At 34.3% G+C, this 22,274-nt stretch overlaps 1 protein-coding gene across 3 annotated transcripts in view; it reads right to left on the bottom strand.

Annotated features, from left to right (window-relative positions):
* LOC150096671 (lactadherin-like) overlaps window positions 1-22,274 on the bottom strand; it is a 331,206-nt gene that overhangs the window by 207,472 nt on the left and 101,460 nt on the right. For 2 of the 3 annotated variants that reach the window (XR_016549807.1, XM_090408188.1), the window contains exon 5: window positions 4,927-5,065. Coding sequence is in view for 2 of the 3 variants with exons in the window: in XM_090408188.1 (XP_090264314.1) it covers window positions 4,927-5,065 (139 nt within the window). In the remaining variant the exon portion in view is untranslated. Of the gene's footprint in view, window positions 1-4,926; window positions 5,071-22,274 lie in introns of all 3 variants that reach the window. The other variant, XM_090408189.1, reaches the window with a different exon arrangement.

Genomic DNA, 22,274 nt, shown 5'->3' with positions numbered 1-22,274 from the left:
AAATGTATTCCTATTGATAGTCATGTTCAACATGTGCCTCACTTTACCGTATTGCATATTACTTCTAAAGTTATTTTACCCCTTAATGAGTGCAATGCACAGTTGCTCTTCATGAGTTTTGAACCCATCAGAACTTGCACGTAAAGGTCCTCTATCAGCTAATGCAGTTAGATTGATGATTTGGAAATTTGAAGAAACAGGATCTTTGGAAGTTCGACCTGGCAGAGGACAGAAACCAGTGCTACCATGGACAGTTGAAGAGGTCAAGCTGTATGTCTTTCTGATGGACGTACTTGGTTATAGCTTACTCGTGTAGAATTCCATCACGCGAGGTTTTTATTCCGATGATATTTTGGGAGTGATAGTAATGATGTGGAAGCTAATTCTCACATTATGTCCCTTGTATCATTACAATCATCTATGCCGAACCACGCCAAAACCAATCCTTATACACATGTTGAAATATGTGTATATTCCAACATGTTCACTGACACACATTGGCGATCATAAACCCAGAATTTTCAGAGAATAATATGGGTAATGCAATGTCCATCAGCCCATGAATGTTGACAGATCACATGAAAATGTTGCTGGTAGTAGCAGTCCACATGGAGTAGCGCAACAAATGGATATTCCTTATTCCATGGTATGGAAAGTCTTGAGCAATATTATTACATTTTATCCATATAAGATCAGCTGCATATACTGTAACACGATAATTATGATAAGCAACTGACACTTGCTCTGACGTTTTTGGTCAGACTGAAAGTTGACAATGCTTGGCCTTGGCAAATTCTGTGGGGAGGTGAAGCACATTTTTATCTGAACAGGACTGTAAATATCCAAAATTGTCAAATTTGGGCTTCCAAATCACCTTGTGTGCTCCAGAAATTCCCTTACATTCACCGAAAATTACTGTTTGGTGTGGCTTCACAGAAGATAATAGGACCATTCTTTTTTGAGGCATATGGAAATATCATGATATGCTGAACAGTTTCATCATTCCAAAACTTCAGCAATGCTGATGTCAGCATGAGACCATTTTTATGCAAGATAGAGTACCTCCCCACATTGTGAGACCAGTACAGCAGCTTCTACAGCATCACTTGACAGAAGAATGAATGATTAGTCGCTTGTTTCCAGTTGCATGGTCACCTCATTCCCCTGATATTACTCCATGCAATTTTTGGTTGTGGGGTTACCTCAAGGCCAATGTCTATCACGCAGTTTCTCAAACTTGGCAGCCTTAAAGGACAACATATCATGGACTGTGATGAACATTCCTTCAGACATGTTATGTGCTGTTGTTGAGAATGCTGTATACAGGATGCAATTTCTGGCATATGAGAATGGTCGCCACATTGAACCAGGTCCTCTTTCACATGGGTGAACTCAATGTGCTTGAGTTGTGCAACAGGCTTATGACAACACACGCTCTAGAACTGTAATACTGTACCAATGTACTGTATGGATCTGAAACGTGGGTAATAAATAAGAATCAAGAAAAAGAATTTTGGCATTTGAAAGAACTTATTACAGGAAGATTCTAAGAATAGGATGGGTAAAGAAAATCACAAATGAAGAGCTCTAATGAGTGAGGATTGGAAGATAAAGACATTCATGTTTGGTATTATGGATGGTGTAAACAGAAGAGGTAGACCATACAAAGAATATACAGAGAACATACATACAGGCAGTGTGCCCATGTTTCATGATGATGTGCCCATGTTTCATATGTATGTATCCAGCATGCTTTGCTTGATCTGTACAATGTCACACCTCTACCACAATGAGGCAGCTTACAGGGCCTGTAGGAGCAGATATATTTGAATTATGCAAATTTACTCTGCATGCTGGTTATTTTAACATGGAAAGGAAAAATATACTAGCACCTGGATGGGACAGCAATGGGCCCTTTCTCTCCCCTCTTAGCCAATTTCTACATAGAACACTTAGAGAACTAAGCACTCATCACAGCTACTCAAACAAGGGGTCTGGTTATCCTATGGAGATTATGTGTTTGCTAGTTATCCCCAAGGTCCAGACACAATGGAAACATTTTAGTGCATTCAAACAGTCACCATCCTAAAATACACTGCACAATAGAAAAATAAATAAAACAATGCCAGTTGTTTCTTCACGAATGTATCTTACTAGATATATTAGTCACAACAGTCATTTGAAATGGTTCATCTTGTCTTTTTATTTATAGAAAGCCAACATGTAAACTCAAAGATATATCCTAAAAACACTAACACAGAGAGTTAAGCTATCCATTCCAATGATGCAACTCTTGCTAATGAACTTATCTTCTCCCCTCCCCCCCCAAATACACAAGACCACAGCAAAACTATACATTATCTCACATATATAGGTAAGTACTTAATAAATATAAACTCTACACCTCATGAAGTGCATGTAAGAGAATTTTTTTGGATTAATACAGATGGAATTATCAAATGAGAAGAAGGTGAGAGGAGAAGAATTAGAAGCCATCCTCCAGGGATTATAAGTTGTGTAACAGTATGGTGAAGAAAGGTGTGAGGAGTAGATTTTTAAATTGAAGAATGTTGGTGAATGCAGGGAGAGCTAATGATTTTAAGGTTCAGTATCATAAATATATTGTTGGTCAAGTGAATCTCCCCATGATGAGTCATCTGATTAAAGTTTTGTTCTTTCTTTCTTTTGGTTCAACTTTTGTTACATTTTTTATTGGATTTTTGTTCCTTCATTGGTTAGATTTTTGTATTTTATGGAATGTTGGGAATTGTATTTTGTTGGAGATTTGTTATGATCCTCAGAAAAATTATATTTCATTATACTGTCTTTTATGGTTAATGGGGGGAAAAAGAATTAAATAATGAGTAGTCATATTTGTTAAATTAGGGACACAAAACACACGTGTTGAAAAGATTATTTTACTGATTAATAATAAAATAATAACTTTACGTTTCGACCCCTGTATTGAGGTCATCTTCAGAAGGATACATTCAGAAGTATAAGAACAAGCTACATGTTGTTGCACTCTATACAAGTAAATTACATCTACGTTGTTAACTAATCTTTTTTTTTTCTTAGCCTGCCCTCTAGAGGAAAAAATAAAATAAAATAAAATAAAAATAAAATAATAAAATTAAAATTAAAATTAAATAAATAAATTAATTAAAAACTACAATAAACTTTGCTAAAGTCCTCATGTACTAGGATTCTTCTGGAATTATACAGTTATATTACGATTATCTTTTGGATTTGTACAGTACATGTTGCTATTGAATGTTCAAGGGGAAAAAAAAAAAAAAAACACTTCACTAGGTCTTGTATTGAGATTTTTCTTCGTGGTTGCTATGAAGGTTGTAGATGGGTCCTCCACATTCTTGGAATTGTTAGACCATCATTTTTATTCAGATTCGGATCAAGTTTGAGCATTTCACAAGCTTCCTTGAATTTCCACTCAAACCAGGTTTTGGTGCGGTGTAGGGACTTGGTACCTTTCCAGTCAATTCTCCAAACATACCACAGAATTGACTGGAAAGGTACCAAGTCCCTACACTGCACCAAAACCTGGTTCAAGCAGAAATTCAAGGAAGCTTGTGAAATGCTCAAACATGATCCGAATCTGAATAAAAATGATGGTCTAACAATTCCAAGAATGTGGAGGACCCATCTACAACCTTCATAGCAACCATGAAGAAAAATCTCAATACAAGACCTAGTGAAGTGGTTTTTTTTTTTTCCCTTGAACATTCAATAGCAACATGTACTGTACAAATCCAAAAGATAATCGTAATATAACTGTATAATTCCAGAAGAATCCTAGTATGTGAGGACTTTAGCAGAGTTTATTGTAGTTTTTAATTTTTTAATTTATTTTTTTATTTAATTTTTATTTTTATTTTATTATTTTTTTATTTTATTTTATTTTATTTTTTTCCACTAGAGGGCAGGCTAAAAAAAAAGGGAAAAAAAGATTAGTTAACAACGTAGATGTAATTTACTTGTATAGAGTGCAACAACATGTAGCTTGTTCTTATACTTCTGAATGTATCCTTCTGAAGATGACCTCAATACAGGGGTCGAAACGTAAAGTTATTATTTTATTATTAATCAGTAAAATAATCTTTTCAACACGTGTGTTTTGTGTCCCTAATTTAACAAATATGAATGCTGATCACTGTGTAACCTTAAAAGAAAGAGAAATAATGAGTAGGGCCATGCAATGTAAGATGAGAGAGAACCTTGCAAATATGTTACTTACACTGAGGGATCCTAATCCTGTTGATGTGTGGTCTCAACCATGTCCCCTGCAAAATGTCATACTTGGATTCCTTCAAGTCACAATCTAGAAGAGTAAGCAGCAGTAGGATTATTCACTATCTTGTCAGGAAACATCCTTATGCATTACTATCAGTAATGAAGTAGCCAGAAGTGCTTCATTACTAACAGGTACAGTCCTGTGTACTATCTGGTGGCTGGCACTATTAGCCCATTCAACAGCCTGGCTTTACTGCTGAATGGGCTGATCTGGATATCTAAAATGTGTTTGGATACCCAAAATGTGTGTCACCCACACTGCATGTAAGATGGGCAGGGTAGACAGAAATTGAAGATGCTCTAGAAATCAAACATGACAACAGCCAATTCAAATAAATAAGGTGATGGGTGTTTCACTTGGGTAATAGAAGTCATCTAGCATCTAGAGGTCCAGCTGGTGTGAGCACAGTATAATAGATATAATAATAATTTATGAGACCCTACAGCAATGAGTTCTGTAAATTCCATGGAGAAATGATGACAATGATAATGATGATAGTATCTGCACCAGGTAAAACCTTATTATCAATAGGGATCTGAGATAATTGTAAAAATATTTAATGTGCTACGCATTTATAACAACATAAAATACAAGATCAAATTCTGTAGTCTTACCTTGGCAACCAAGGATTTCAACACGCATACTTGGATGTTCATGCCATTCTAGGATATGAATCCTTAAAAATCTAGCTGCAACTGGATGGTCAAGATAGTTGTACTGAATAGAATGGGAGTTGGAATTTCCTTGGAAGATCTGCGCTTTGGGAGACAAGAATAAGAAGTGTTAGCCACATCTAAATGTTCAATAATTATATGGTGATATGACATCAAGTATTCCAGTTGCACTGTGTGATGAACAAAGTAACATGTTATTATTATTACAATATTCATAGCATAATACTGGCATTGGCAGCATGATAGTAATCTAATTATTTATTATTATTATTATTATTATTATGGGCAACTCCATAAAATCAATTCATAACCATATTATGAGTCCTTAGACTCATTAAGGGTCTAAGTTCATTCACTATTCTCCAGGTAAAAAAACCTAATTCTAAGACCCTTGCTAACTAAACTCTTACTCAGTTTCCGTGGATAGCCCCTAGTTCTCCCACCACTACCACACCTGTTCTGAAAAATTTCCTCTCAGTAGTGATTCTCTTAATAATGATCTCTAAATTTCTTAATTTCTAAATGATCTCTTAATTTCCTCTTAATAATGATCTAAACAGGCAAAACAATTAAAATTGGATGTAATTCCACATATACTCATATTCCTATTACCAATGGTTACAAAGAAGTAAATGCTATTATTTTTCTGTCTGTGAATGTGAAAATTAGCAGTCATGACTTATCAATATCCATATAGTTTGCATTTTCCTACTGATGAAGTTCATGAAAGAAAATAATATGCCTAAGCAGATGATGGACTTAAATATACTTAATTTATTATTATACTATATAATATTATTATTAAGTATAATATTATTACACTTAATAATAATAATAATAATAGTATATTAATTCTTCCACTGTTGTGAAATACCACCTATCTAAATTATGTGAAATCAATAGCTGAAACCAAAACAATAATTCTGTTAATTTAAACATTAAAAAAAAAAAAAAAACCTGCTTAACACTAATAGAGTGAATTTAATCTGAAATACCTGTTACATAGTCACTTTTTTAGAATTTAAATCCAGTTTTAAGGATACTTCTGCTGATACTGACAAAGTTAAACAAAGATACGATATTAGCATCTTTGTTATTAATGGGAGCTGCTTTTAATCAATCAGCAGCAGTCAGCTATTACAAGTGCTATATTAATTAAAAGCAGTAAAAATATAGCATTATTAAAAAATGTTAAAAACACCTTGAAAAAATACAGCTATCATATATGTTAAAAATACCAAGCTATTTTAAATATAAACCTGGTTTTTTACTCCATTTTCCAAGTAAGCAAACAGATAAGTCAGTCACGTTTGCACCTGCAACTGTTGCAAGTCTAGCTGACCCTGCACGTAGTGCAAGACCAAGGCAGCTCGTGGTAAAGGTAAAATAAGCTCTGATCACTATTCTTAATATTTACCCTTAATGCAAAGCACATCTCTTGGAGGAGATGTATGATGCTATTTATTAAAGGCAAGGGGCCACTACGCAGACCAGTTTCGACCTTTATTGAGGTCTCATCAGTGGGAGCCAGGCTAAGAAATACTAAGTTTTAAGTAATACAGAGCTTATAAATATTTTACCAAAACAAGTTACCATAAGGTGCTTTGACCTTATTAAATAAAAATCTCAGGATGAGAGATAGATGTAGAAAGTTTTTTTACCTTGGGTATAATATATGTTAAAGATACCAAGCTATTTTAAATATAAACCTGGTTTTTTACTCCATTTTCCAAGTAAGCAAACAGACAAGTCAGTCAAGTAAAAAACCAGGTTTATATTTAAAATAGCTTGGTATCTTTAACATATATTATACCCAAGGTAAAAACACTTTCTACAGCTATCATATTTTTTTTAGAATTTACTTATATGAATATAGAAAAATGTAAAGACATCAGCAAAGTAGGAATGGAGTCCAATAGGTTTCAAAAACTTTTTGGTACAGTTGGCATATGCAGTACATTAACATTGGCTGCATTAAATCGATTATTACTAGGTTTAAGTACAGATGACATAATAAGATAAAGATCTTTCAATCTTGTGAATGTGATTTCATGGAGAGATTGAGAGCAGTTGATGATGGGGAGGAGAGACTGACTGTAAGTGAGCAAGAGGTGTTTGGGGAGTTGAGTAAACTAGATATAAATAAGGCTGTGGGACTTGATAATATATCACCGCGTATTCTGAAGGAATGTGCCAGAGAGTTGACACCTGCCTTGACATATTTTTTTAATATGGGTCTTGCACTTGGTCAAGTTCCTAAAGCGGGAAGGAGGGCAAGATTGTGCCACTTCATAAAGGAGGTGATCGAACTCAAGCATCAAACTATAGGCCTATCTCTGTGTCAGGTGTTGTGGTTAAGTTGTTGGAGAAGCTTGTGAGAACTAGGATCCAGAGTTGGGTTGACAACAATGGTATAATCTTTGATGGACAGCATGGATTTGCTAAAGGGAGGTCATGTTTTAGTAATCTACTTACTTATTACAATAAAGTGACTGCTTCCTTGGACAGAGGAGAAGGATACACAGTAATATACTTGGATTTTGCAAAAGCTTTTGATAGAGTACCTCATGATAAGTTGACAGTCATAGAGCAGATGGGGTTGGATATTAGATTAGTGCATTGGATTGGAGACTGGCTATCATAGGTATCAACAAGTTGTGTATGGGGGTGTGATATCCAGGAAAGGAAAGTCACTGGTGGAGTGCCTCAGGGGTCTGTTTTAGGGCCATTACTATTTAACTTGTATATTAATGATATTAGCGAGGGTTTGGATGGAGATATTCAATTGTTTGCAGATGATGCAAAGTTGGGACGAACCATAAAGAGTAGTGAAGATGTTGTGGCCTTGCAAGAGGACTTGTATAGATTGAGTGATTGGGCAAGCAGATGGGGGATGTGAGTTCAATGTTGCAAAATGTAAGGTTTTAAAATTTGGAAAACAAAGATGGGATGCAGAATTTATGCTTGGTGAGGATATATTGTTGGAAGTGGAGGAAATAAGAGATCTGGGGGTGATAGTGGATAAGGATCTAAAATTTAGGGGACCCATTGCCAAAATTGTGAAGACAACACAAAGACGTCTAGGAATGATGTGGAGGACACTGACGTGTAGAAGTATGGAGGTTCTTGTTCCATTGTATAAGGCTTTGAATAGGCCACACATGGACTATTGTGCCCAGATTTGGTCACCGGGTTTTCAGAAGGATGAAGAGATGTTGGAAAGGGTCCAAAGGCGACTAACTAAGGTAGTTTCTGACCTCTGGAATGTTAAGTATGAGGAAAGATTGAGAAGATGTAATTTGCAGAGTCTAGTGGAGATAAGGAAAAGGGGAGATATGATAGAGACCTACAAGTTGGTAAGGGGTTGTTATAAGATCAATTTTGGAGAAGTTCTACAGAGAATAGTGGGAGATCAGGGGAGAACCAGAGGTCATCCCTGGAAACTGTATAAAGAGGGTGTGAGTAGGGGAGTGAGAGGAAGGTTTTTTTCGTGCAGAGTTGTGAATGATTGGAATGCCTTGCCTGAGAGTGTGGTGTCTGCAAGGAGTTTGAGTGTGTTTAAGACACGGTATGATGAGATGTGTGTGTGTGATAAAAGGACCTCCCAGATGAGTCTTTGACTCCAGAGGTCTTGTTTAATAATAATAATAATAATAATAACAATAGCAATTATTATTATGTACTTCAATCCTCCAGGGAATCCAAGGACATTGAGGGAGGATCCTTTTTTTAGCAACTTATATCCAAACTACTATCTCTCTCTCTCTCTACCAAACATGCACTCACATCTGATGGTAACCCATTCCAAATACTCCCCCGAACACACTATGAGAAGAACCTGAACTCATATGCCTCCTAACCAACCCTAATCAACTTCTTCCAGGGATGATCATCCCCCCACCTTCCATAAGCTGCAAAATCTCACTTGTATCTATATTGTATGATCCCTTTATTAATTTGTAGGTTTCTATCATATCTTCTCTCCTCCATCTATTCTACAAACTTTGAAGACCACATTATTATTATTATTATTATTTCAGTAACCTCCATGGAGTCAACAGACTCATCATGGAAGGCCTACCCTTCCTCACTCTATCCTCATATGCTCAAATCCATGGACCAGTTATCATCTTGGTTACCAACTGCTGGGCTGGATCTTTTAAACTATCTTCCCAATTCCTTGGAACCGTGACCATACTTTCAAATGGTAGTCCAGCTGTTGTCTTATTAAAACCTCGTAAAGTGGAAGAATAATTTCATTTTTCTTACAAGATAGGGTTCTCCTCAACAACGTAATTATCTGATGAAATTGCTATTTCAATACATCACTTTTGGACACCTGGAGCCAGCTACTCTCCTATCCATATCACAAGTCTACCCATCTCCCATCTCTTTGAGTTTACATAGCAACTTGACATATAAAATCCTACATGAAATCCAAGAGAAAACATCTTAGCAATATGTCCCTTTAATTTTCTATCCATTATTACACCTAAGTCTCTAATTAAACCTAGTTTCATTGACTACTTGCAGTAAATTCCCATTAATGGAAGAGTTAAACAAAAATTTTTTGCATGTAATGTCCTTCTTATAAAATGTTCTGTATTTCTATTATTTTGCAATCCTGCTTTGTCTTTGTTGTCCTTTCACTTAAATTTTTGTGAATAGTCAAATGCCTTAACTAATGACTACCACCATTTATTTCTACTAGATCTTATTTCTCACACTCTATAGTCTAACAAATTTATTTGTTTTATGACTGCGGCAGTTAGACTATGTATTGAGCGCGAGATCATGAGAATTTAAACTAAAGACAAAGCAGATATTATTAGCATCTTCCACTTATGTTAATCGTTACCATTAATTAGTCGTGGCTTGATTATTGATCACCTAAACTTTATCTTATACAGGTTCGAAATTTTCAGGATAGTGTATTGACAGAAGCAGTCCAATGTGTTGTTCACAAAATTTAATTAAATCAAAAAGGAATATTTACAGTTTGATTCATATTAACATATATATACAGTTTATTACAATTCTTTGTTATTTTCAATTCTTCCTAATTCAAACTTAGTTCTTATTTACTTCCTTAAAGGGTGTCTGCAAGTAGTTTGAATGTGTTTAAGACACGGTATGATGAGATGTGTGTGTAAGATAAAAGGACCTCCTAGATGAGTCTTTGACTCCATGAGGTCTTGTTTAATAATAATAATAAATCACAATCTAGAATATCCTTCCAGCATATATATATATATACACCAACTGACAATAAAGCATACATTGAGTAAGCTTATTTCAATATCAATTTACATTATCTTATTGTACTTATAAACAGACACTCTTGATGTACAATCTTGTTCGGAATTATCACATATATAAGTACTTACAATTCTCGTTCAGCACTGCCTCTTACATGAATTTTTGTTCACACAAAGGTGAAAGGTGAACAAAGGTGAAAATACTCCCTTTTGTCCTTTCCTTCTGCTGGCTTGTTCTTGATTTCCCACCAATTTTCTTCTTTGTTTGAGTCATTGATTCTATGCCCACTAGGACTCTTGTGATGTTCCTCTTTCAATTATTGACACTGGATCTCATGTGGCGGTGGACCCAGGTAGAAGATTCTGAAACCTAAGACTTACGACAGTTCTCTTTTGATTACACACAGTGGATCTCACATGGCAGCAGACGCAGGTAAGAGAAGGTTGAGAACTCTAAGACAAAATTTCTCTTCAACATTCTGCCTTATAAAGATCCAGACATCTGTTGTATGTATGCAAGAGTTTCTCGAAACTTCCATAAATGGTCATGTATTGACCTTCGGACATGATGACATCATACTTCATGCACCTTTTAAAATTGCCATATATGGCAATTCTTAGAATTAGACTTACTAATTAGACATGAGTTAACAGCGTTACATGTTGACATCATGCGCCACATTATTTTAACAAAGGCTCATGGTTAATGTATTACAAATACAAGAATATCACAGACAAAATTTGGCATTTCTTAAAGTGCGATCTCCTTAGAGAAATATGTAAAAGCAAACATGATAAGTTACATAGTTACATATTATGAGAGATTTCACATCCGTGATTCAAGATGCATAACCTTGCACTTAGAAATATTAAATTGCCACTCATTAACATTTTCCCATAGAATTAGTCTGTTCAAGTAAGCCTGCACAAATTCTGTAGTATCTAAAGTACAGAACCCTGTGATACACCACTGGTCACACCCCTCCTAGATTCAGCATTTCAATACATCACTTTTGGACACCTGCAGTCAGCTACTCTCCTATCCATATCACAAGTCTATTTAATATACCCATCTCCTTGAGTTTACATAACAACCTAACATACAAAATCCTATCTAATGCCATGAGATAACAAGAATGACATAAGACCTTAAATGAAAGAAGAATCTAAACAGGGTATAAACGGATCAACTGAAGGATATACTTTTTAAAGAGCTTTTTTTTTTTTAAAAGAGCTTCGTTGAGTATTAGCATACCTCTTCTAATTTTCTAACAGTATATAAAAATATATAAATGCTAGCAAATTAGAAGAGGTATGCTAATATGGCTTTCAAAGTATAAGGATAATAACATCTCCCCTAGTTCCTTTGATGTAAGCCAGAATGATACTGATGATAAGACTGTGGTTCCTACTGAATGACATGAAACTGGAATTTTAAAATATACTTCCAAAGATATTATTATTATTAGGATTAAGGATGACCTTATAAACACTGAGTGGTTAGCATATACACTTTCCAACAAATAGCCTGTTGGTGGTTTCAACTGCACTATAAGTGTGTGATTGTCTTTAGCTGGGTGATGAATTTCATTGGGCAATGAAAGGCTAATAAGCAGGCCAATGTGCAAGACCACTGGCCTGCAATAATTAGAAGCCTGAAGTGGGTTGAAAAAGTTCCATGTTTAGTCTGTAGAGCAGGATTTTTAGATTATCTATCAATAAATAAAAATAAAAATACAAAAAAATATGAAATTAATAAAAATAGAAAAAAAAATTAAAAAGTTCATCCAAAGTACTAATGTACTATAAAGGATTAAACTAAGAATATAATTTCCTGGCATCTTTAATTTATAGTATAACCAAGTGAAAAAACTTTTAACAACTATCTCTAATCCAGAGTATTTTAATAATAACCTTTTCACTACTTGTATGTGGAAAATATATGATTTCTGCATTACTTCAACTTTGGTATCAATTCTGGATCTGCCTTCCATTGATGCTTTTGCACTGAAGAGGGAATCTCACTGAAGTGGTCTCCACAGAGGTGAGTTTTTCTTTCAAAAACTTCCCCCCAAAATGATGCCAACGTTCCTGAAGTCGTTCTTGGTAATTTTTCATTTAGAATGATTTGTGACTATCTTCTGAAGGAGATCCTCCAGGAGATCTGGATCATCCATGTTGTCCACCAGCAATGAAAATCCGTACATTACAGTTGTGGCACATGTGCAATCAAGCTTTTGTTAGTGGGTAGTTCTGCTCTTGGAACAGTGTCGAAAGATTTGAATAGCTGATACTCAGGAAATTCATCAAATATCTTTAAAAAGAAAGCTGTTCCACTGCCCTTGAGATCCTGTCACACAAGCTCCCATCTGTCTCTTATTAGCGTTCTTTCCCAAGGGGTTAGTTGTCCTATGATTTTTTTTTCGCTTCTGTTATCTTGTCATCTGCAGACATTGTCAGCCAAAACCTGTAAGTTCAACAGAACAAGGAACAGTGTCAAGTGTGCATGAAATCAGTGAGTGAATATGAATACAAGTGCTTTCAAATCAATCTGGCTGCTGACATAAAATATCTTAACATCAACATGTCAGATTATAATCCAGTTCTACTTCAATTCAGTCCAGTTCTACTTCAATACTCTAGTTCATTCTTCGATAGGCAATTCACTAAATTATGTGAAGAAAGGATTATCACTCAAATCTGCATTGATGGTGAAGACATATCTACCACTCAAGACATCTTTGATTCCTTTCAAAAACACAAAATCTGTTTGAAGACAACAGCACTGTGAGAAATTATAACTCTTGGCACATAGTCCAGAACTAATCTCTACTTGTTACATGCAGCAGAAGTAGAGATTAAGAGATTAGTTTTGGACTATGGAGAACTCTACCAAATTTTTCATTGATCTTTTCAACCAAATTCCAGATTCTCTGTTCAAACTGGAATAATGTTACCTGGAACTTGGATATGTGGTTAAAATTCAAACATGCAGTAAAACAGAATATGATTGAATGGAGAAAGGAGGCATTCCTCAAAAAAATAAAAAAAAAAGTTAAAAGACCTGTATAAAGAGAGAAGCAGGTTCACAGCAAACCAGAATGTAGCAACATCGTTAGAAACATTAATATAGAGATAGAAGTGGAAAGGCAGAAACAACTGGAAGAAAGAAATTTTAAAATAAGAATACTGCAGCACTTAGCATATAGCCCTTCAGTACTGCATTCTTCAATAGACAATTCACTAAATTATGGGAAGAAATGATTATCACTCAAATCTGCATTGATGGTGAAGACATATCTACCACTCAAGACATCTTTGATTCCTTTCAAAAACACAAAATCTGTTTGAAGACAACAGCACTGTGAGAAATTATAACTCTTGGCACATAGTCCAGAACTAATCTCTACTTGTTACATGCAGCAGAAGTAGAGATTAAGAGATTAGTTTTGGACTATGGAGAACTCTACCAAATTTTTCATTGATCTTTTCAACCAAATTCCAGATTCTCTGTTCAAACTGGAATAATGTTACCTGGAACTTGGATATGTGGTTAAAATTCAAACATGCAGTAAAACAGAATATGATTAAATGGAGAAAGGAGGCATTCCTCAAAAAAATAAAAAAAAAAGTTAAAAGACCTGTATAAAGAGAGAAGCAGGTTCACAGCAAACCAGAATGTAGCAACATCGTTAGAAACATTAATATAGAGATAGAAGTGGAAAGGCAGAAACAACTGGAAGAAAGAAATTTTAAAATAAGAATACTGCAGCACTTAGCATATAGCCCTTCAGTACTGCATTCTTCAATAGACAATTCACTAAATTATGGGAAGAAATGATTATCACTCAAATCTGCATTGATGGTGAAGACATATCTACCACTCAAGACATCCTTGATTCCTTTCAAAAACACAAAATCTGTTTGAAGACAATAGCACTGTGAGAAATTAGAACTCTTGGCACATTAATGGCTTTCCTGTTCATTTCCAAGATGGGCTCCATAACACATTACAGCATCTGAAGTTACCACAGCCTATAAAGAATTCCAGATAAGAAAATTCCAAGAACCTGATGGTCTAGGGATAGAACATTACCCCAAGGCGAGGTATCTTATTCTTCCCATTTCAGTTATGCTGTTTAATTCTTTTCTCTCATCAGAACACATACCAAGTGAATTTTTAGCAAACCATACCATCTTCATTCTAAAATCTAATAGAGATCATACCTTAATCAGCAGCTGGAGACCTATTTCTCTATCTAATACTGACTACAAGATATTTTTCTACATTATCAATAACAGGCTCAAAGTACAAATGAGATACATAATTAAAAGTATACACAGGTGTATGGAGTTCCAGGCCAAGCAATAGAATTTAATTTCTTTCTGCTAAGTGATATACTCTGCCTAGTTAATATGAAAAAGCAGCCAATGGCAGTAGACATCACTCAAGTATTTGATAATGTCTGGCATGTCTTTCTGTTCCACATCCTCCATCAAATTGGTGTGGGTTAAAAGCAACTATCTGTTATTAAAGGAGCCTATGTCAATTCAACTACCCACCTCGTAGTTAATGGGTTCCTAGCAGACTTAGTCAAAATTCAAACAGGAGTGAAAAGGTTGTCCTCTTAGTTCATTGCTCTTTTCACAGTTCCTTATGAAGAAAAATAAGGTATGAGCATATGCTGACGATGTAGGATTAACTGCTAATGCAGACAAGACAAAATTAAAAGTTTTTGGAAAGTGGGATCTTGGAAGCATTCCTTTTGGACTAATCCCTAAGAGAGAACTCTTCACTGCACTTGGAATTCTCTTCTCTGCATACCCAATATTACCAATTCAAAAACTTATATACAAAAAAATTTAAACCTTAGAAGACTGGAAAACTGGGCCACTTTCCTTTTCTTCTAAAGCCATAGGTACTCAAAACCATAATCTTCTCTGCTCAGTTGCACATAATAAACATTACGGAAGTGAAGAAAAGCAATTATATAGTAAACCTGTGCAAATTTTTTTTTGGTCCAGCTGATAGTAAGAAGTTAAAAAAGAATTTTTTCAACTATCAAAGAAGCATGGAGGCATTAGGCCTCCAGCCATGAAATTCTGCTATTTAAGCAATACAGCTTCAAAAATCTATAAAATGTTGCAGACCAATCAATCATGTGCAGATCTTCTCTAGTACTACCTTGGTTTTCATCTTCCCCTATTTGGAGTAAATGATTATAAAAGCACAAAAGTTGAGATTGTTCCTGCATACTACAAAATTCTGTGCTTAACTCAAGATTGCTACAGTATTCTGGCATTGACATTCTTTCCATTAATAAACGTAAAATTTTGTATCAAGAAATCTTTAATCTCTTTCACCACAAACTTCCACAGTTGGGTAATGACAACAACACTTTGTTTCATAACTTACTGAAGTTCTAAGCCCTAACATGAGGAAACTTCTTTGGATAATTGCCTATGGTGGCCTTCCAGTCAATACCATCAAATGGAAGTACTTTAACAGATGTCCCAGATTGGAGATCCAATCTGGGACATCTGTTACTCATTGGAAATAGTAGAACATACATACACACATTCAGGAAGCCAATTATATACAAAAATGACAGGAGTCATCAGGTAGACAATAGACAATTAAACAGAACCATGCAGAATCAAAGAGGTTAAGTTAAAGACCACAAGATGAGACATAGAAGCTCTTATAAGAAAATGCTCTCTCTCTCTCTCTCTCAAGAGTCATCTATATATATGTAAAAGAAAAAAAAATGGTAAGAGCATTTTTTTAAAAAAATTAATATTTGGATTATATTTTAATATGTACATTTCAAAATATTAATATTGTGAAAATGAAAACATTTAAAATGTTTATATATATTATTATGCTATAACATTTATTCTTACTTTTTTTATTTAAAGTTGTCAATGAAAGGTGGAAGTGTGGTTAGCAGAACGTGAAGGCAAATAAAACCTTGTAGCTCTCTAATACTATTTTTCCATTTAGAACTACAATGCCGCATGAATGTAAAAAATGTGTGCATCGGTAATTGGCTATTCTGTCTAGAAAATAATCTTCAAACCTGATAAAGGATTGATATATATGTTATGGGCCAAGTGACTAATAGGTCATTATTCATAATGTCCAGCCATTATAAATAATGATTAAAACGGCCATGAAGCCTGATAAATATTGATTATTTTATTAAATTGACCAGACATTATAAATAAAGCTACATTCCCTTTGGGTAATTTGATTTGGAAAAAAAAAAAAAAAAAAATCCCAAAATAACCTAACCTAAATTATAATCATCTCCCTTGTAATATTTTTATATTTCATTTTATATTACATAATTCTTTTTCCATGTGGTTTCTGCCACCATGGCCAATAGCGATATCGGCAACACTGAAGAAATATGTGAAATATTTCTTCAGTGTGAACGTAATTTATAATCAAATTGCCATATGCATATTACAACACCTGTATATGATGTTTATATGTTACGGGCCAAGTCACTTAGGTTTTTTGCTCTTTCACTTTTTCTATCATTGTTAAATATGCTGATTTTATAAAAATTTGAGTGACCTGGGCAAAGTTCCCTTCACGTCTCCCAACAAAAAGAAATCCGGAGAATCTCTCCTACCCCTACCACTTCTAATACTGCCAAATAGGTATCATTATTATCACTTTGCCTGACCAGATAATAGCAGTATTCATATTGACCTATCAATATGATAAATTATGATAAACAATGTTAAATTTATTACAGTGCCTGATTTTGTTTGTCATTATAAATAATGCCCGTATTAATCATTTAGTCCATGACATATATGCATACATATATATATATATATATATATGAGCCAAGTCACTTAGGTTTTTTTACTCTTTCACTTTTTCTATCATTACACACACACACACACATATATATATATATATATGAATTTCATTGTAAGTTTTCTCATTATCATTTCAGGGATTTATGCCCAATGGCCTGTACCGGTTTCATCCCTTCTTTTCCTTACTCGTATGACTTCTATATCTTCCCTGGGTGGTATATCAGAGTATCTTTCTGTGTAGTCTTGAGCTGCCCATTCTTTCAGTATGTTCAATACACCTTTTGGTATGCATATATTTTGTCTGTTTTTTAGTTCCATATGTATTTTTTGTGCTTTCTTTTCTTCTCAGAGTATCATGCTGTCCTTCGTAGGAATTTCATTTCTATTCTGTTTTCTTCAGCAGTTTTTATGGTCCATAATTGACTTCAGCACAATAGAAAATTTATAAACTCTTATTCTTGTATGCTTTTGAACTTGGTTAGATTTCAAAATATTATTGATCATCTCTGTTATCGTAAGGAAGTTTGAAATTGTGATCTCAATGTCAGCTTCTTTTGTATATGATATACCACATCTAAGTATCTAGAGCAATTGATTTTTTGTAAAATTTTATTTTCAATCATGATTTTACTTCTGGCTAAAGATGATCCTTTAAAAGTGGTGAGTTTTGTTTTGTCTGTTGATATTTGCATTCCAAAGTTTTTAGCAGTTATGTTTAATAAGTACATTGAAACTTTGGAGTTTATCTTTATTTCTTGCTATGTTTTGATACATGATAATTACTGCTGAAAGCAGACGATTTGAAAAATTTAGATTCATGAGTATGACTCCAAGTTTATTCCTTAAGACCTTGTCCAAGTCTTTCTGGTAATTTACAAATGCTATGTGTGTTTCTATACTAAATTCACAATGCTTCTCCATTAAGATTTTTAATATAAAATTTAATATAAAAATTTAATATACAAAAAGTGTTAACATATATTGATATGTTAACACATTTTGGAATCCATTTTGTTCTTCATAAACTTTATCTTCTACACATAATTTAAGTTTTGAAGTTAATATTTGTGCATATAACTTGTAACCAGTATTTAGGACTGGTTACAAGTTATAAGTAAAGACTCTGCATTTTTCACAGTTGCACTTATTGCCTTTTTATATATATATTGAAGATATTGGCCTTATTCCAACTTTCCGGGAATTTTCTTTGCTGCTAGAATTGTGAAATAATTTTAAGTCGTTTTAAACTTAAAAGCCATGAGTTTGCCACTGCAGAATACCTGTATATTTATTCCATATTTTCATATTCCAAAGACCTGCATATTTATTCCATCTTTTCCAGAGAATTTTCCTGATTTACTATGCTGCATTGCCTGTTGGCAATGCAGCAAAGTAAATCAGGAAATCAGGCTTGTAATGTCATTGATTCCACTGTACAATTAAAAGTTAAACATTATATCAGTATTTGTTTCATTACTATGTTACCAAAAGTTTTGGAAGTCCAGCCACATTTTCTCTTTGATTATTTCAAGTTTGACTTTTTCTTTTACCTCCTTATTCATGTTTCCCAGAATTTTGTATGTATTTGGTCTCTTCATAAAATCTGTAAGTAAACTCTACTAGTCGATTTTTCGGTGTCCCTATATTAGCGCCATCTAAGTTAATACATAAAACAATCACATCAGGAATTACATTAATAATTTCGCCATTTATTCTAGTTTCTTAATTTGATGTTCATAATTATCTTAGTAGCAACAAATCTCCGTTAAGTAAGGAAGATCGATTTCGTTTCCATAAAGTACAATATTATTGCAGAAATTCAGATGAAATATTACATTTAAAATGATCTTTAATTTTCCCATCGAAATGTCCTCATAAAACGAAACTTCTCATCGTGCTAAAGCTCGAATTTATTTTCAATAACAGCTCATTCGTGCGTGTGTTCTTAAAAGACCGTGTAGAGTGTGGTCACTTAGTTACGACATGTATCTCCGTTAACTACGGCAGCAGTCACGCACATGGCAACAAAGTAATTTGTCTACAGACAACGAAGACCCATTACCTCCAGCGGTCTGTATAAATGGTTTCTCTTTAGTTGGCCAAATGACACTTGAGATATGGTATCCACTCCTGCGGAATGTCCCCACCCTGAATCATGTGACCAGAATAACGACTTTTTTTTCTTATCTCCCCATACCCGCTGCAGACGACTTTCAATTTAGAACTATAAAAATTTCATTCTGATGAAATTTTTATATTGACACACAGCGATAACAAGACTACGAAAAACATCGAGAACGAAAACAACGCAGGATATAATTTTGAAAAGAAGGCCGGTTTTTCAGACAGCAATTTCTTACGGTTCTTATCTTTAGTAGTATGCAGAATGAGCATCGACGTGCACAGTCCATTTCATTCGTAAAAACGACCCTGTAAAAGACTTGCAAATTTTATACCTTTAACAGCCACTAATGTTTTATTTTTTATTTCCATTCAAATGTTATCACAGTTAAATAGTATGAAATATTCTTATGAAATCAAATGGTTTTGATTTTTTTTTTCCTCATAAGAAATGAACAATTCGGTTCCTTTTGACATGTCGAGTATCAGAGCTAAAATAATAGCAATAATAATTATTTAAAATAAAGAGCCAATAGGCTTCATTTCGGCGATGTAAAACATTATTTAAATTAAGGGGATATTAAATCCCACATTGTTTTAAAACTGAATAAGAAACTCAAAGATCGGAATCAAAGAGTTTCATCCATCTCCTAGGAGATGGGTTTACATTGTGGAAAATACTAAAAATAGCGATCAGAACATTCTCCACCTTTGCAACGAATTGCCCTAGTTTGTACTACGTACTTGAACTACGTGCTTTTGCTTACGCTAGTAGTCGCCGAATACGTTTATAGTTATACTATATTCGGCATGAAACTCTTTGATTCCGATCGTTGAGTTTCTTATTCGGTTTTAAAACAATGTGGGATTTAATATCCCCTTAATTTAAATAATGTTTCACGTCGCCGAAATGAAGCCTATTGGCTCTTTATTTTAAATAATTTATGGGTGCACCTTTTTGACAACTCGTATAGCGGAGTATATAAGTTCTTTTCGCTATACCCTTAGTATTATATTATACTTTGGTCTAGCTACGAGATCTCAGATCGAAACCGCTGAGATTGCCAATATGAGTTAGCTCTCTTAAGGTTTTTTCATTAAGGGAGCAATTTGAGTGTCCGTGGAAAGTGTTTTCCGGCACAGCCGGGTGAGGGGCTTTCTCGGTGAATGCTTTTCTTCGGAATATGAGCGGTTCTGCTCGGCGGTGGTGTTGGGGGGAGCCAACGCTGAGATGGACGGTCTTTCGCCCACAATTGAGTGGCCTAGGGATCGTCCGAATTTTTAGAGACGGCTTTACTTATTCATAAGATCTCAATAAAGATCGAAACCGATCTGGGTAGTGACCTCCCACCATAATGTATAACATCATACATCTCCTAGGAGATGGGTTTACATTGTGGACAATACTAAAAATAGCGATCAGAACTTTCTTTTTAATTCCGATCTTTGAGTTTCTTATTCGGTTTTAAAACAATGTGGGATTTAATATCCCCTTAATTTAAATTAAGCAATATTTTTTTTTTTTTCAAATATTTACATATGTACAATGAACATCTATTCAGTGTATTATTTTACAAGGTTCAGCACTTTGTGCTACATATAATGAGATTTAAATAGTAATGCTGATAACAGTTTTTTTTTTTTTTTAGGTAACAATCATAATAATAATTTACAATTATATTGTTCAGAGTTGCATAAGTTGTATAATATTACATGTTGTAGTTTACTATTTTTTTTTCCAAGTTTGAAAAGGTGTGATTATACAACAGTATTTACACATATGCAATCTAAATATTAATTTCCTTATTTATTCATTTCCTTATTCTCACAAACATACAGTGTAATCTCATGATTTACATTTAAAATATTTTTTTTTTATTACATTGCATACATTTGATTACATACGATACATTACTTACATTTGTTTACATGCGATTTTTAAATTACGTACATTTGTTTACATATAATATATACATTACATACATTGGTTTTCGTGTGATATGTACATTACATGCATTTGGTTACATATGATACATCTCGGATGAGAACTAATTTTTTGCTTTCATCTTCGAAGCTTATATTTATGTAAGCTTATCTGAGGATGACACCGGTTGGTTATTATGTATTTTTATTTTTTTATTATTATTTTTTTTTTTTTTTTGCTGTGTTGAGAAGCTACGAAATCTGTGGTTGAGAAATTCGCGCGCGCACGCACACGCACACACGCACGCACGCACGCACGCACGCGCACACACACACACACACACACACACACACACACACACACACACACACACACACACACACACACACACACACACACACACACACACACACACACACACACACACACACACACACACACACACACAATAACTTGGAATGTATTGATGCGTCGCTGAACTGGAAGCATGAACGAATATATTGTGTTTCATTAAGTTTGTATGGTATTTTGGGTGCGTGTTTCTTGTTCGTAGTATGTCCTTAGAGCTCTTTTCAGACTATTGTAGTTTGTAAGGTTTCTGTATTCAAAAGGTAATTTGTTTATCATGTCTGGGATGTAGAAGTTTCGCGTGGCCTTTCTGTAATGATTATTGTATTTATATGTGATATAATTAGTAGTCTGAGGTCTTGTTATACGGTATGTATTTCTAACTGTCCTGTAGTTGGCATCGAAATAATGTTTTAGCAAAGCTGCATAGTGACAAATGTTTTGCTGTCAGTATTTTGTATTTTGACATTGCAATGTCTATAAGGTCGTTATTTTCTCTTTGTTCCCAAAAGATCAGTTTTGCCATTTTGTACTGTAGCGATGTTAATCTATTTAATTTGTAGGGTGCACAGAAAGCATACGTTGTTATAGCGTATCTTAGTATATTTTGGCATAGTGCTTTGTATATTAGTGTTTTTAGGCGTATGGGAACTGTCTTTTAACCTGTAGAGTTTGCCACTTATTGTTAGGAGTTTGTTGTGTAGATGGTTTATATGGCTATTCCAGTTCATATCTGCATCGAAGTAAATTCCAAGGTATTGTATTGTTTCAACCTGAGTGATTGTAGTGGTTTTGCTGTT

Source organism: Typopeltis vanoorti, chromosome 18 (assembly GCF_054136105.1).
Source record: "Typopeltis vanoorti isolate ZY-2024b chromosome 18, IOZ_Tvanoo_1.0, whole genome shotgun sequence".
Classification (NCBI taxonomy): domain Eukaryota; kingdom Metazoa; phylum Arthropoda; class Arachnida; order Uropygi; family Thelyphonidae; genus Typopeltis; species Typopeltis vanoorti.
This window is presented reverse-complemented; position numbering and strand designations above follow the sequence as displayed.